Raw genomic sequence first — 15385 nt, 5'->3', positions numbered from 1 at the left:
TTATATACTATATGCATACATGTTTATATGTATCTGTATATGTATGCACACACTGAAATACATCCATGTACTCACTAGCGTATGTCTTCATTATTTGAAGCCTATTGTAGGACCTTGGTCATAGGGTAATCATCTTTCTCTTCATCTAATATTTTAAATAAATTTTTTTTTAAAAAAACAGCTTTGGTTTTCTTATTTATAGTAATATTAATTCACAGCTTGTAAGATTTGCATGAGTGTTTGAAAATAATGGCTGAGAATTTTTAGGACAGATTAGTATAAGACACAAAAATACCCATATACTGTCAGCTTTCCCTTTAGCAGACTTATTGGACTAATTGGTGCTCTCCATTCCATCTGTAAATACCACTAACTTGATAACATAGCACACTGAATATTTGCAGTTGGTAGATTATCACTCTCTTCTTAAGACTATGTATTTATTCTAGCAGTTGAAGAGTATGATAACCAAGAGGGAGCTGTTCCAATTTTGTATACAAATATTCTATTATTGTACATATGTTGCTCAATTATGAACAGATGTGCTTTGCAAAGACTTAACAACATTGCTATTAAATTATTTAGGTGTGTGCAGGGTACTATAAGAAAGAAAAGTCATACAAATTTAGAATAATTTAATAATCAGAGTGCTTAGAATCCTTGATGATATGTTATGGCTATGGTTTGTGCAAGAAAGCTAATGTAGAACCCCATTCAGTGAATCCTGTCTTGAAAGAGAAGGCCATGGCTCTGTGTCAGAACATTGGGAAATATACATTTATATGTTTTTAGTTAAAATAAAATGTTTAAATCATGTATCTGTGTACCTTTCTTTTTCTTTTGGCAATGATTTCTTCTAACCCAGTTTTTTCTGTTAGCCAAATATTGTTCCTAATTGGATTGCATACTAGGCTTCTATCAATGATGTTGCTATTTATTTAGTTTATACATGATACAAATATTGTTGTAAGAATTCACCTGAATTACTTCAGTTGTGTCTTGTCTTTATAATTAAGAAAACTGAACTTTATAGAGGTGAAGAATTTGTTCAAAGTTGTAAAACTAAACTAGCAAGTGGCAAAATTGAGATTTGAATCTAAGTAGTTTTATCTTATAAACTATTCATTCTCTATTCTATGTGGGAAATAAAACTTCCTGGAGCTTTTAGTTACTATGACACAAACACTAAAACTTAATGAAGAAGGTCTGAGTAATTTCTACAGGACATTAATATGAAAATTCTAAAAGAACTGATTAGCCTGTGGTATCTAATGTTTTATTAAAAATTACAGAGTCAAGTAGGGTCATCCTAAAAATACAAGAATGTTTTATCTTTAGGTATTCCTTTATTATAATTCATCATTTTAACGACAAAACACAATATGTTCATCTTGATAGCTGTTGAATAGGCATTTGCTGAAATTATAAACTCCTAATTAAGTAAGTATAGAGGCATATTTCTTTACTGTGATAAAAATTTGTATCACAAATTGAATAAATCATGTTTAGTGGTAAAATACTAGAAGCAAAGATAAGAATGAGAAAAAGTTAACGTGTGGTATCATTATTTTAAGACTGTTTTAGAGGCACTGATAAGTTAACTGGTAGTATTAGAGAAGTGAAATCGATAGAGGTATAGATATATATACTAATACATATAATCTGAAAGAAATAGCTTAAAAGAAATTTCAGAGGGCGTTTTTTGAACACTGATTGATTTTATCTGGAGGGATGAACCTGAAAGTAACCAGGAAAATTTTTTTAAAGAGGGACAATTTGACATATCATATGTTAAAACCAGATTTTAGTAACTAAAACTATTTTGTGCTGACACAAGATACCATAGATGAATCAGTGGAATTATATGGTAAATTCAGAAGTAAAGAAAGTTCATATGGACCTTAAAATACAGAGTACATTTCAAATCAAGGAGTTAATTGAACAGTATTTATTGAGTGCTGATTATGTACCAGTTACTAGGTACTGAGGGTACAGCAGAGGTTGGAGATTGTATCTCCAGTGCCTAGTAACTGGCACACATCCTTTTCCACTTTTTTGTTGGGGGGAGACAGAAAAAAAAAACAAAGAATAAAATGTATCAGGTGGTGATAAGTAAAAGGGGGTAGAAAGCGATAGAAGGTAGTGTATATGGTACCAGAGAAAATTTCATGAGGTATCATTTGAGTAGACAGAAAAGTCATGATTCTCAGGCATGAGTGTGTTTGGATTATCTTGTGAACATGTTAAGTCAGTTAATGGGAAACAGAAAGTTCATTCCGTTAGTGGCATACTTTACAGTTATTAAAAAGGAGGTAGTAGATCTGGAGATCTTGACATGGAAAGCAACATTGTCACATGAGAAGATCAGTTTTACCGAAACTGTGATTGGTTTGATCCCATATACAGGAGACAAACATATCAGAAGGGTCTGGATCTGTTAATGGGCTTGTGAGGGGGGTAGGGAGGGGACTATTTTTCTACTTTATGTATTTCAAAATGTCTTTAGGTTTTGGTAAGATATCAAATATTTATATTATGAAAAAGAATGCTTCAAATTTGATTTTATAGCATTAATTATTTTTAAAACATGAAGAAAAGGGGGGCATTTCTGGTAAAAGAGACATGTCTCCTTGATTTGAAGAATATATTGAAAGGGGTGGGCTTTGGAATCATGCAGTCCTTGGTGCTAATGCCATCTCAGCTACTTCCTGCTCTTGTGACTTAGGGTAAGTTCCCTAGTGCTGTAAGTTTCTTTCTTCACAAGTAAAACAGGACAAATAATATGTTTAGGATTATACAAATTAAATAAATGTAAGTTTGCTAAGACATAGTCATCCCCTTATCTTATTTGCATTAATGTTGGACTGTTTCCCCAGTCTGAAGCCTCAGGAATGATGAGTTCTAGGGTCTGCATTGAACAAATGCATATAAATGTATTAAGGATGGTAATACTAATCAGAATCTGTCTTAAAAAACTTTACACTGTAGTGGTCAAGTTATTTAAACTTTACCTGATTCCAGAAAATGCTTTAGGCAGATTACAAAAATTCTACGATAAGTGTCTTGAATTGAAAAGTAATGGCAAAGAGAGTGAAAAACATAGGTGGGGACAAAAAAGGGATAAATGAGGGCAAAAATGTTTCTACATGAGAGTCACACTTTTAACTCTTGAGTGTTCTGGCAGCCAGTGAAAGAACCTTATATCACACAATGTATATTGCTTAAGGAATAAAAAACTAATCATGGAAGAAAATAGATTTGGAATGAGAAGAATCTACTCTCTCTCCTGTCCTACACATACACAAAGCCTCAGGTCACACAGGTAAAATTTTTAAAACTTTAAAGGCATAGGCTTTGGTTGTTCCAGAATATTGGAAATGAAGGAACGTTTGCATATTTTAAAAAGTGAAGCATGTATGCTTTTGTAAATCAGTAGCATAAAAAATTCTGTAGACTTGTACTTCTTAATCTTTTTGGTCTCAGAACTTCTTTACACTGTTAGACATTGTGAAAAATCCCAGGAGCTTGTTTATGTTGATTGTATGTATTGAAATTTAAAACTGAGAATTAAAAATATTTATTAATTCATTTTAAAACAATATGTTAGCATAACATTTTAATTGTAAAAAGTTTATATTTTTCCAAACTAAATGGTGTAATGAGTAAGATTGTTTTTACATTTTTATAAATTTTGCATGTTTGGCTTAATAAACAAGGATAAACGTCCGTGATATGATGTTTTCAGTAGTCTTTTCAGATAATGTGCATATTCTTCCTTGAAACTGCAGTGAGTGGCAGTTTTTTTTTTTTTAAAGCAAGTTATTTGCAATATTCAGTCTGTAACCACAGATTTTGTACTCTAATATATTGAAACCCATTTCTGTATCTTACACTCTGAATAGGTCTTTTACCTATGATGATTTTGTAACATTATGTGTGGGTCACTTATTGAGCAGATCTTCTAAACGTAACATTTCATTTTATAGTTCTTGTTATGACACTAATTTCATCAGAAAAGGCTTTAAGTATTTATTTTGAAGCTTTTAAGTTTACAGTGCAGACCTAAGTCTTTTAGTATTCTTGACTTTCTCCTGAAAGCTTGAATTTTATAGTTGACAACACTGCAGTTGTCTTCCTTGAAGTAACAAGCTGACTTCATTCCTATATTAAGAAGATGTCTGGCAGATACCCAAGTCAATGACCATAGTTTGATAGTTCTTTCTGTAGGTAAAAATGGTGGCTCATGACAAAAGCAGCAGCTTGCAACTCAGTTATTGTGCAAGTGCTTCTCAAGATAATAGTCACTTTTTTGTGCAGCAGAAGTGCTTTATGAGTATCTTCTCTTTCATTACTAAGAATATTAAAAAGATGCATACTCAAGTTTAAGGATTTAATAATAATTTTTACTGCTTCAACAAGTGCATTCTTGAGTGAAAACCCTCCCCACCCCATCAAGTGGTATTGAAGAGTATGTACTTCTAATAGTCTGGCATCTCTGCCTCAAGTCATACTAAAGTGCCAGTGTTTTATACCATTGGCTTAATACTGTCAGTGCAAAGTCGACACATTGAAAAGTGTAAATGATGTTTTAAAATTATCTTTGATCTACCAGACACCTGAAGGGTCTAGGGAACCCCATTTTTGCAAACTGCTGGTGTAGACCAATTAAAAAGTAGAATACAGCATTACGCTAAAAACTTGTACTTTGATTAGGCCCAAGAAATATTCCTCTTTTGAGTGTATGGATGACTAAGTATTAGAAAATCTCTTAATATAACTCATGGTATTAGTAACCCAAGTGAAAAAATGCAGATGATGGCTGCAATAGAGTTTCTAAAAATCAAACTGATAGAACTAAAGAAGCATTCTTTTGAAATTTGAAAGTCACAACAATTAAACCCAAAGTAAAAAGGAATAAATTAATGCTTTCTTAGCAGGAGGTATGTGTGAATTTGTCTGTAACTATCTTTACCATGTGTTGTGTTTGTCAAACCAGAAGTTCTTATTCTTCCCACCGGTAAACAATGAAAGTACTCCCGTTAAAATCAGAAACCAAAAAATTACCAAATATTGTGTAGCATCGTTAGCATTTTAACATTTTTTGGAAATTACCACATAATGTAGCATACCATAATGATGAAGAATACATGTTTGAAAAAATAACAGATGTATTCTGATTATAGGTGATGATAATAGACCTGGAAGGCTTCAAACAACTATTTTAAAAAACTGTTGGGAACCGTAGGATCTCAGATGGCATTCTAAAAAAATTTTTGCCACATTTTGACCATTTTCTTTAACAAAACTCTTCTAATTATTGCTTAGGAAATATAATAGGGATAGGAACACACTGAAAAAATGACACTAAACCCCATTAAAAGAAACACAAGATCTAATTGAAAAACTTCATAGAGTTACATTTGCACTATACTGTAGTCTGTTAGATTGCAATAGTATTATGTGTATATGCCCTAATTTTAAAATACTATATTGCTAAAAGTGCCTACCATCGTTTGAGCCTTGAGCAAGTTGTAAACTACTTGTGAAGGAGGATTTGAGATACTGTGAGAATTCCAGAATGTGACGCAGAGACATGAAGTGAGTAAATGCTGTTGGAAAGATGGTGTCAGTAGACTTGCTGACGCAAGCTTACCACAAACTTGAAATTAGTTTAAATGAAAAAATGCGAAGTGTAATAAAATGATATGCTTGTATAAAACCAAAGGAAATATAAAAATTGAAACATTAAGCTTTGTAAAGATCACAGTTCTTTAATCCAGAGCAGCTGTGTTGAATCCCAACAGGATTCTCTTATTTTGGGAGTGTGACAGTATTGATTCTACAATTTATCTGTAAGGAAATCCTGAAAAGGGTAATTAGAGGAATTAGTACATAGTGGGGTTTGTCTTAAGAAAAATGTAAAGCTTTCATATGATATTGACATCAGAATAGATAAATCAGATCTAAATAGATTCCCATAACAGATCTCAGATATTTAGGGATTTAGCATATGAAGCACTTCAGAATGTCTTCAGAAATGATTTAAGGATAGCTAATTATCAGACACCGATTTTGCTAAAATGCAGTTATCAATTGCTGTCATGTCTACTTCCCTAATTTCTAAAATTTTTCCCTATCTTAGAATGTGTATTCCATCCTGTATGCTGCTCCCAGTTAGATGACTTTCCCAGTCAACTGTCTTCCCAGAATACATAAAATAGAAGTCTTTAGCTATGAGATAATGAAGCTGATTTCTATTATAAGGCTATTAATGAGCCAGATGCTGGATCATTTACTTTCACAGCTCTGAAATAAAATGAATCTCCATTTTACAAAAGAGCAACAGATTCTAAGCAGCACAGTTTCACCAATATCACACAGATAGGGTTTAGGTCTAAAGTTTGTTTTCAAAGTCTGTCTTCATTTTAGGCAGGCTGCCTCATAAGACTGTTGTGTGACCCCTGTCTATGTTCCCAAATAAACCTCTGTAGCCCCAAATTCCACCTGTACCACTTTCCTTGATCTGCCTCCCGAATGTTATTTTCATGACTTTGCCTGTGCATTAATCTTTGCCAGTAACATATTTCTGTTAATCCCTTTCCCACCTGTTTATTGTTTACTTATCCTTTGAGTTGTAGGCAAAATTCTGTATCTCTTCTCTAACTCAAGTACATTTTCTTATATTTCTGTGGTTTAAAGTATCCTTCATTTTCTTTATTCCAGTGTATTTTATACTTCTATTATGGTGCACATCAATCTGCAAGGATTGATTGTTTATATTCATGTAGTATATGAAAGTGCAAGAGTGATTCTCTAACCGTAATTTAGTAAGATAAAGTCATATAAATAAAATGTAAAGCAGGATGAAATAGTGTCAGAAGAAATCAGGAGCATGTAGAAAGTGACTATTCTGGACAGCGAGGATACAGAAAACATCGTAAATAGATTACTTCTGATGTGCATCTTCAGGAATGAAAAGGATTCAGCCAGGTAGAATCTAGGAAGAAGGAGTATGAACAAAGACATGGAGGAGTGGTTGGCCTGTGGAGAGATGAGTTGGAAGATGAGAATGAGGAAGACAATTTGGGACCTGATCATAGAGAACCATGCTCCCGAGTTTGGCCTTCTCTCCTTTTGAGGAGGTTGTGAGAATGAGATTGAAGGGAAGAAGAGATAGGCATATTGAAGCGTAAGATCTTAAAAGCTTGGATTTACAGAAATCATAAAACTATTGAAACAAAGTATAGTTTCAGTGAAACAGCTTTAAAAATGCTCTCATCATCTGGTATAAATGTTTCTAATGTAGTAGTGATCTTAAGGTCTGCTGAAGAATGGCAGCTTTAGTTGTCACTTTCTTCTGTACCTTAGTACATGTATTTATGTATGTGTAGAATATTTTTACTTTGAAGTCAGTGATGCGTGGACCTTTTCTTTTTGTATATGAAGGTCAGCTGGTAATTTTATATAAGATACATATTTATTCTTGAGATTCAGTATACTTGAGTTAAGTATATTTAACCAGTTTTTCATCTACATACTACCAAAGCATTTTTAAATGTTTACCAGCTAGAGTTATCTGCTACAGCATTTCTTTAGTTTATGAAGGACTTACTATAAGAATAGTGAGGGATTTCAAGATACAGAGAGTAAAGCAGTTAAAAGTTCTAAATACCTTGAAATCAAAGGCACTAGTGAAATTGAAGAACTGTGTTTCAGGAATGTGACTTTTAGGATTCTCTAGTTGATCAAATTTAGCAGCAGTCTATACAGTTTAGTGTCTTCAGTGTAGGGAATCTTTTCTGCTGTTATTCTATATAAACTTCATTCTATTCATGAGAAGTGGTAATGATAGGTACCTGCAAAGCCAGAGAACACATCTACTAAACTCTAGTTATTCAGTTGGTATAACAGTTTAAAATTTTGGTTCAAAATATGCTCAACATATTTTGAATATTACCTGTGCCTTTAAGATTTGATTTTGCAAATATGAAGGTTTGCTTTCTAGAAATTGGGATGTTTATAGTGGGTTAAAAGCATTCAGTGAAAAGAAATTCTTAAAACAGTTTATTTGGGATGACTAAAATATTTAATGAAACTTTTACACATTATATCAGAACTTCAGGTTTTGTATATTAAAAAGGAGTTGTTTTGTATAGCAGTTGTATGTATTATTTTTTCCAAGTAGTTTATATTGATGTACTTCTTTTTATGTGTTGTTTAGCCGTATATGTGGGAGTCCATGTCCTGCAGTGTGGCCTGATGTAATCAAACTACCATATTTCAACACCATGAAACCAAAGAAGCAATATCGTCGAAAGTTAAGAGAAGAATTTGTTTTGTAAGAAGGGGATGCTTAAACATCCATATTGCATTGATTTTTTACAAAGTTACTTCTTTAGAATTCTAAATGTAACTCTAGCCTCTGTTGACCTAAGGTAGACCTATCACAATTCTACTATATCATTTAATTTTGAATGTCCCTTTGCTACATGCAAGTAAGCATTTCACCATCATTATGAAATCAGTTATTTGGGGTTGTGTGTTTGATTTAGTGTTTACCTGAGATAAGTTTAACAATGATAAATTTTAATGAAACTGTTTTCAAGATACTTGAATTCAGTTTTTTATTTTGTTGTAGGAAACTATTCTGTTCAGTTTTTAGTTAATGTTAAAACAGCAAATTGCCCATAAAGTAATAAATATACTATTGTTTGCCAGTTTTCAAATTATTTAGAATAATACTTACAAAATTATGTAAAAAATAAGCATTTCTTCAAAGGAAGATTTGTAACTTATTGGAATAAACTGTTGCAAATGTGTTACAAAATGCTAATGTTTAAGCTCCTACAGAAACATTATTAAATTTGAGTCAAAGAACTCGCATGACTTTTGTAATCCTCTCATGCCAGTATTCCTGCAGCCGCACTAGACTTATTTGATTACATGCTCGCCTTGGATCCTAGTAAGCGCTGCACTGCAGAGCAGGCTCTTCAGTGTGAGTTCCTACGGGATGTGGAACCCTCAAAAATGCCTCCACCAGAGTAAGTAACTTTTTACCATATGCAAAATGTGGACAATTTTAATAATATCTGTATGTAACTATCAAGCTATTCTGTGGTTAGTCAAGTCAAAAGAAAAAGAATAAATCAAAGAGAATAGCAGTAGTACATATAATTTGCACATCAAATGTTCAGCTAAACATCAGACCAGCAAAATCAGCTTTCCTGTAGCTAATTTTATTAATATAGTTCAACTCTTATAAAAAAAGTCACTGCTGCTGCTATTGTAGTACTGCTTCTATCAGTATTACTTTAGCTAAAATCTTGAGTGCTATGCTAAGCATTTCTCATGTAGTACATTAATCTTTATAATCTTAGGAAGTGGGTATTATTATCACCATTTTACAGAGATGCAAACAGGTTCAGAGAGGTTAAGAAACTTGCCCAAGAATACAAATCTAGTAAAGGATGAAGCCAGCTATCAAATTTGAGTTAGTTCTATAACAAAAAGAGGTTCTGAAATACTCCTTAGCAGACTATACAATAGAAAATTCTTATCACTGAGTGAAAGAATATTAGTATCAAAAGCCTGCATGGAATGAGTTTACTGTCTGTTGTGGGGGTTGGGAGGCAGGAAATGCATAGAGTTTGGGAGTCAGAATGGCTGAGTTCTTGACTCTTTCACTCCTTTGTGGTTCCTGTAATTTCTCTAGGATTGATTTGGCGAAGGGGATAAACCAGTTCATTTCATTCTCCTTGATAGAACCTGGGAAGTTTGTAGAAATTTTGTTAGTAATTTTGAAAATGATGATGAGTGTCATAAAAGCAAACCTGTTCCTATAATAACAAAGTGGGTCCATGTAATAACAGTTAGCATATTGTGAATGAACAAACATGGGCTTTGGAGTTCAAATCCTGACTCTTCCACTTAATTAATGAAACTTGTCTTAACTACAGTTCTGTGAGATCCATCATTCTTGGCTTTAGTTTTTTACGAATAGCCTTTGTGAGATGTTTTTAAAGGCAGAAAGGATCTATCATCTGACACGCTGAGGAACCTGAATCACTCACTGTTGAATTGTTTCATTGGTTTTTTTTGTTTTCTTTTGTTTTTTTGCTTATAGTATATGTCAGCTGTCTTGAAATTTTGGCTTTAGTACCCCTATTAACTTTTGATTTTGAAATTTTCAACTCTATACAGAAAAATAGAATAATACAATGAGCCTTCACATATCCTTCATCTAGATTCAACACTTAACTGATATTTGGGCATATTTATCACTCTTTATCTTTTTTCCTAAATTATTTGATTATTGTGGAAATAACATTTCACATTCACCATGTTATGTGTAAGAACTAGGACTTTATTCTGTATAACTACGAAATCATTATGAAACACAGGAAATTTAACATTTAAATATCTAATAGTTTATATTCAAATTTCTCTAGTTGCCCCAATAATTGCCTTTATACTCTGTTTTTTGTTTGTTTTGCTTTGGTGTGGTTGTTTCAGTGAAGAATTTATTCCAGGCTCACACATTTCATTTAGTTGTCATGTCTCTTCAGTCTCCAGGGAAGACTTTTATGACATTGACATTTTTGATGAGCTAGCTATTTTGTAAAGCATTCTACAGTCTGGCTTTAATTACTTCCTCATGATCAGAACTAGTGTAACCAGTAATTGGAGTATATATATATATATATATATATATATATATATATATTTTTTTTTTTTTTAGCAAGAATACTCCTTAGGGTGATGATATGTATTTCCTGCTGTATCACATCAAGAGGAATATAATGTAATTTTTCTCCCATTATTGGTAGTACTAAATTGATATCTTGGTTTAAGTGGTCCACACAAAAAAATTCTGGTAAAACTGGATTGAGCACATTTTAAACTGCCATCTAAACGTCTAAAATCATGGGTTTAAATAGTTGCAAAAGATACAACCTTCAGTGTGTAATTGTAGACACTGTTAAATACAGCAGTTACCTTGTAAATGTATCTAGTGGAGTCAAAATACCTTAGCATTTGATATTAATCAATATTCACTTAGAAATGTATGAACAGGCTTTTTAACAATTGTTCATCATTGGGTTTTTGTGTGTGTGTGTATGAACTTACGTTGCTTCTGCAGGTTTTTAATGTATTTATGCTTGAAAATATTTTATTGATGACCCTGTTGTACTTCTTTAAAACAGGTATATGTATATATGAGTGGGAATTTAATTTAAACATTTCCTCTGACTACAAAGCATTTTCTTCTTAATTAGTAGTGCATATTTTAGTTAAAAAAAGAGAAACTAATAGTAGATTTTATCAGAGATGCAACCTTAATGAAATAGACTTGAGATTCTTTTTCAAGTGATTTGCATATCTATTAATTAATGTTACATATTCTAGAATGAGATGTAGTTCCACATTAATGGTAATTTAAAAAATTTTGTTAGTACTCTTTAAAAATAAGAATTTGCGACTGGATGGAGTTTTGTCATATTTAAATCACTGAGTTTTTTGAACTTTTTACATATTATGTCCCCAAGATCACAGTGCTCTGTCATCAAAAATTATTTTAATGACCTTTCAGATGTCAACTTTAAGATTCTTTCTGTAATTTTCTTGACAGCAGAGAATTAGAAACCACATGACTTTCAAAAGATTGCTTAACCAGTCACTAATCATTTACTTTTTTTTCAAATTTTGAGAGAATAAACCAAAGAACTTTACCAATATTTATTACATGACTTCTTATGCTTTTTACTTTTTATTTGCACGTAGGAAGTCAACATGTAATTTCAGTGCTACTTAACCAATTAATACTTTTGTTAAATTGTATTTCTTATTACATGTTAAAAATATATGCTTTTGTCAGAATCTTGAAACTGTAGGTACATCCCATTTGATTTATGGAAAATATTTGCCACATAACCTAATAGGAAACTCTGTTCATACTGTCAAACACATAACCTAAATTGATTTAATTTCTATCAGAACACACTGGACTATATTTTTCCATTAAAAATAAACATGTGAGTACACATTTTGGTGAACATTCTATTCAACCAGTAATAAATTATGGGATTTATCGTTGTTAGGTACATCACTAAAGCAGTCAGGTTGAAATTATGATGATATTGATCTAATATTTAAATAAAAGGCTATATAAATAGTATAACACATCTCTATTATTTTCTATGGTAATGGTAGTTAAAATTCTAAAATGTGAAGGTGAGAACTATAAAGAAAGGCATTGGTATTCCTTTGGGAAATAGCGTATGTATTAAACTCTTGTTAACAGCTTTTTAGGAATAATCAAATGAGTACGGTATTAAAAATAAATTTCATTAATTTTACTAGATATCCTGTCAAAACTTTTAAAATGTATTTAATGAAATAGTGCACTTTGCTAAAAAGTGGATTAGGCTAGCAGCTAGTCTATAATTTTATTTTTCCTTAAAAGCAAGTAAAAGACTTTAAACAATTCATAAGATAAATATGATCACCTCTAAATGGAATAAATATTTTGTGATATAATTAAATACAAAATACTTTGAAACTACCTTTCTGAATGATGAAACATGAATATAATGCTTGCTGTGTGAAAGGCACTGTCCAGGTGCTTACATATGTTAAGATACATTTACTTCTACTCCACAAGGTAGATTGTTTTCTTAACTCCGTTTTTAAAGATAAGGAAAGTGAGGCACAGAGGTCAAGTTACTTGCCTATGAGACATAGTAAGTAAGTGCCTGAGCCTGTATTTGAACGTTTAGAAAAGAGCACATTAAAAATTTGGTTGTCCTGGAAACATTCCCAGTACATCTAATAGCATCACTAACCTATTACTATTTGTTGGGCAATGTTTATCTTTCCTGATTTGTTGAGATCATCCATAACAAATCTTTTACCTTTAAATTGTGAAAGGGAACAAAATCCCTTTATAGTGGGTTTCTTTGCTTTATTCTTATGGGACTCTTCCACAAGAGCAGTGCATTCTCTGAACATCAGCATGGAAAAAAATAAAATCACTCTAGCCTCCTTAGTACAATACAGCAGTATGTCTGAATTCAGAATAACCCCAACAGTGGCTAAGGTTACATACCTTATAACACACGTACATACAGACACACACACACACACACACACAATTACAAATACAGAAAGGAAAGTCTTTGGCAGGTTTATGATGCCTTAAAGCTTCCCAATATCAATATTTCAAATTGTCCCTTTGTTTGTTACTCCAGGAGGTTTTTACACGCTGAGGCAATGCATCATAGTAAGATGACTGAGAGGTATGCCTTTGTTTTGTTTTTGGACCTCAGGTGCATAGAGTTGGTTTAATCATAATTCTTGTGTCACTCATCATTGGTCCATGCATGGCTCTCTTTTATTCTTTTAGTCACTTAGTTATTTTAAATGATGTTAATAAGCAGCCATGAACTTACTGAATAAAAGCTCGAACCTTGACAATAACTTACTTTACTCATATCGTATCCTCTCCGCCCATGACCTATCCCCCTTGCCTTCCTCCACTGGAGGCAACCATCATCCCTGTTTTCTTTTGTATATACCTTTTTGTTGCCATCTAAATGTATTCATAAAAAGTTATATTCTACAATTTTAGTTGCTTTTAATTTTATGAAAGTGTCATGCTGTTTGTAATCTTTTGGGAATGACTTTTTTTTTAACTTAATATTATATTGCTTATCGACAATATTGTTGCATATGCCTTTATTTTATAACATGAGATAAAACTGTGAAAGAGGACGTGTGAAAGAACTTTCTGAACATGCAGGCCCTTCTCAAAGATGAGTTTTAGGAAAGCAGACACATGAGTATGGAACTTTTAGAACAATTTCAGGTGTACTTCATCAGAAACTATTCTTGTATCCCTAGAGGTAAACATATCCAGGTTGAAGACTAGGTTGGGGCTGCTTAAGGGGATTTATAGATATTCTGGGCAAGTTTATTAACCTTTCCAAGCCTCAATTTTCTTATCTTTAAAATAGATATCATAGTAACTTCCCATTGGATTTTTTATTAGGATAAGAAGAAAATATTTATAAATCAAATATTTGTGTCTTTTTTAAGCAAAAGTTATTCTTCAGTGTTGTGAATTCTGTGAAATTACACAAAAAATTGTTTCAGAATTGTGGATAACTTTGATAGTTGCTAGTTATTCAAAACTCTCAATGATAAGTATAAGTGATAAGCCTGGATTATAGTCTGTTTTTGAAACTCCTCTTTAGCATCAGTTTAATTCTAGAGCATTTGATTATAGAAGCAAATAAGAAAATATCAAAAAGTAAAAAGCTTGTACTAGAAAGTTTTTCACAGACATTATGTCCTAGCCTCTGCTACTTTTTAATTCTGTCTATTTTCTGCAAGTGGCATATTTTTCACCTTTTTTTCATGTCCTATTCAGTGTATGATGTACAGTGTGAGAATTGGCTTTAAAAGATTGCACCAAAGATAATAGTAACCTACTTTCATGAACATTTACTCTTTATTCATAGTTTTAATAAGTTATTATTCATTGATTATACAGAAGCCACAGAAAAACAGTTTGTCTGTATAGGTTTTACCTATACAGATACGTGAATGATTTGTGTTGAAGGAGTTTATAAGACCTGTGTGTGAAATCTTCCAAGAAAACTTGCAGGGGAGTGGGGGTGGCAGCTTTGGTGCTGTATATTAGCATTTCGCTATATATTTGCTGTATATTAGCAAACGCTAAGTATTAGCATGTTGTTGTTGTTGTTAAGAGATGCCATTGACGAACAATTTAATACTTTTTTCCCCCAGCCTTCCATTATGGCAAGACTGTCATGAGTTATGGAGTAAAAAGCGAAGACGACAGAAGCAGATGGGCATGACTGATGATGTTTCCACAATTAAAGCCCCCAGAAAGGACTTGTCTCTGGGCCTGGATGACAGCAGAACTAGCACTCCTCAGAGTGTGCTGCCGTCTTCACAGCTGAAATCTCAGGGCAACTCGAATGCAGCACCTGGTCAGTAGTACTTCATGGGTTGGTTTGCTTCACATTGTTTTGTGGTTGCCATTAACTATATTGCTGTAGTGTTAAAGCTCTTGTGGCTAAAAGTTGAGCACTGAATTTGACATTTCCTTATTATTTGATTGTGCTAGTACAGATGTTTTACTGCTATAGCAACATAATATTAAGCAAGATAACAATAATAATCTCAAGGTAGGATTAATTTATAAGCTGTATCAAATTACATATGATTAGTGATTGGTCAGATTTCTCTACTTTTTCCCTTGGTGCAAGAGTCAGTAGATCTTTTACTAACACTGTTTTCTGAGGCTCTGTGTTCAGTATCTGTGGATGCTTCTAAGGAGGAAGAAGAAAGATACAAGAAA

The 15385-nt window shown here is 32.5% G+C and overlaps 2 protein-coding genes across 9 annotated transcripts in view; one reads left to right on the top strand and one right to left on the bottom strand.

The window, feature by feature from the left end:
• Positions 1–15385, bottom strand: part of MPLKIP (M-phase specific PLK1 interacting protein) — a 133198-nt gene that overhangs the window by 86797 nt on the left and 31016 nt on the right. The window lies entirely within an intron of this gene.
• Positions 1–15385, top strand: part of CDK13 (cyclin dependent kinase 13) — a 131261-nt gene that overhangs the window by 110344 nt on the left and 5532 nt on the right. For both annotated transcript variants that reach the window (XM_069588236.2, XM_069588235.2), the window contains exons 10-12: positions 8222–8338; positions 8910–9041; positions 14809–15014. In XM_069588236.2, coding sequence (XP_069444337.1) covers positions 8222–8338; positions 8910–9041; positions 14809–15014 — 455 coding nt within the window. The remainder of the gene's footprint in view (positions 1–8221; positions 8339–8909; positions 9042–14808; positions 15015–15385) is intronic.

The sequence above is a fragment of the Ovis canadensis genome, chromosome 4 (genome assembly GCF_042477335.2).
Source record: "Ovis canadensis isolate MfBH-ARS-UI-01 breed Bighorn chromosome 4, ARS-UI_OviCan_v2, whole genome shotgun sequence".
NCBI classification, from domain to species: Eukaryota; Metazoa; Chordata; class Mammalia; order Artiodactyla; family Bovidae; genus Ovis; species Ovis canadensis.
This window is presented reverse-complemented; position numbering and strand designations above follow the sequence as displayed.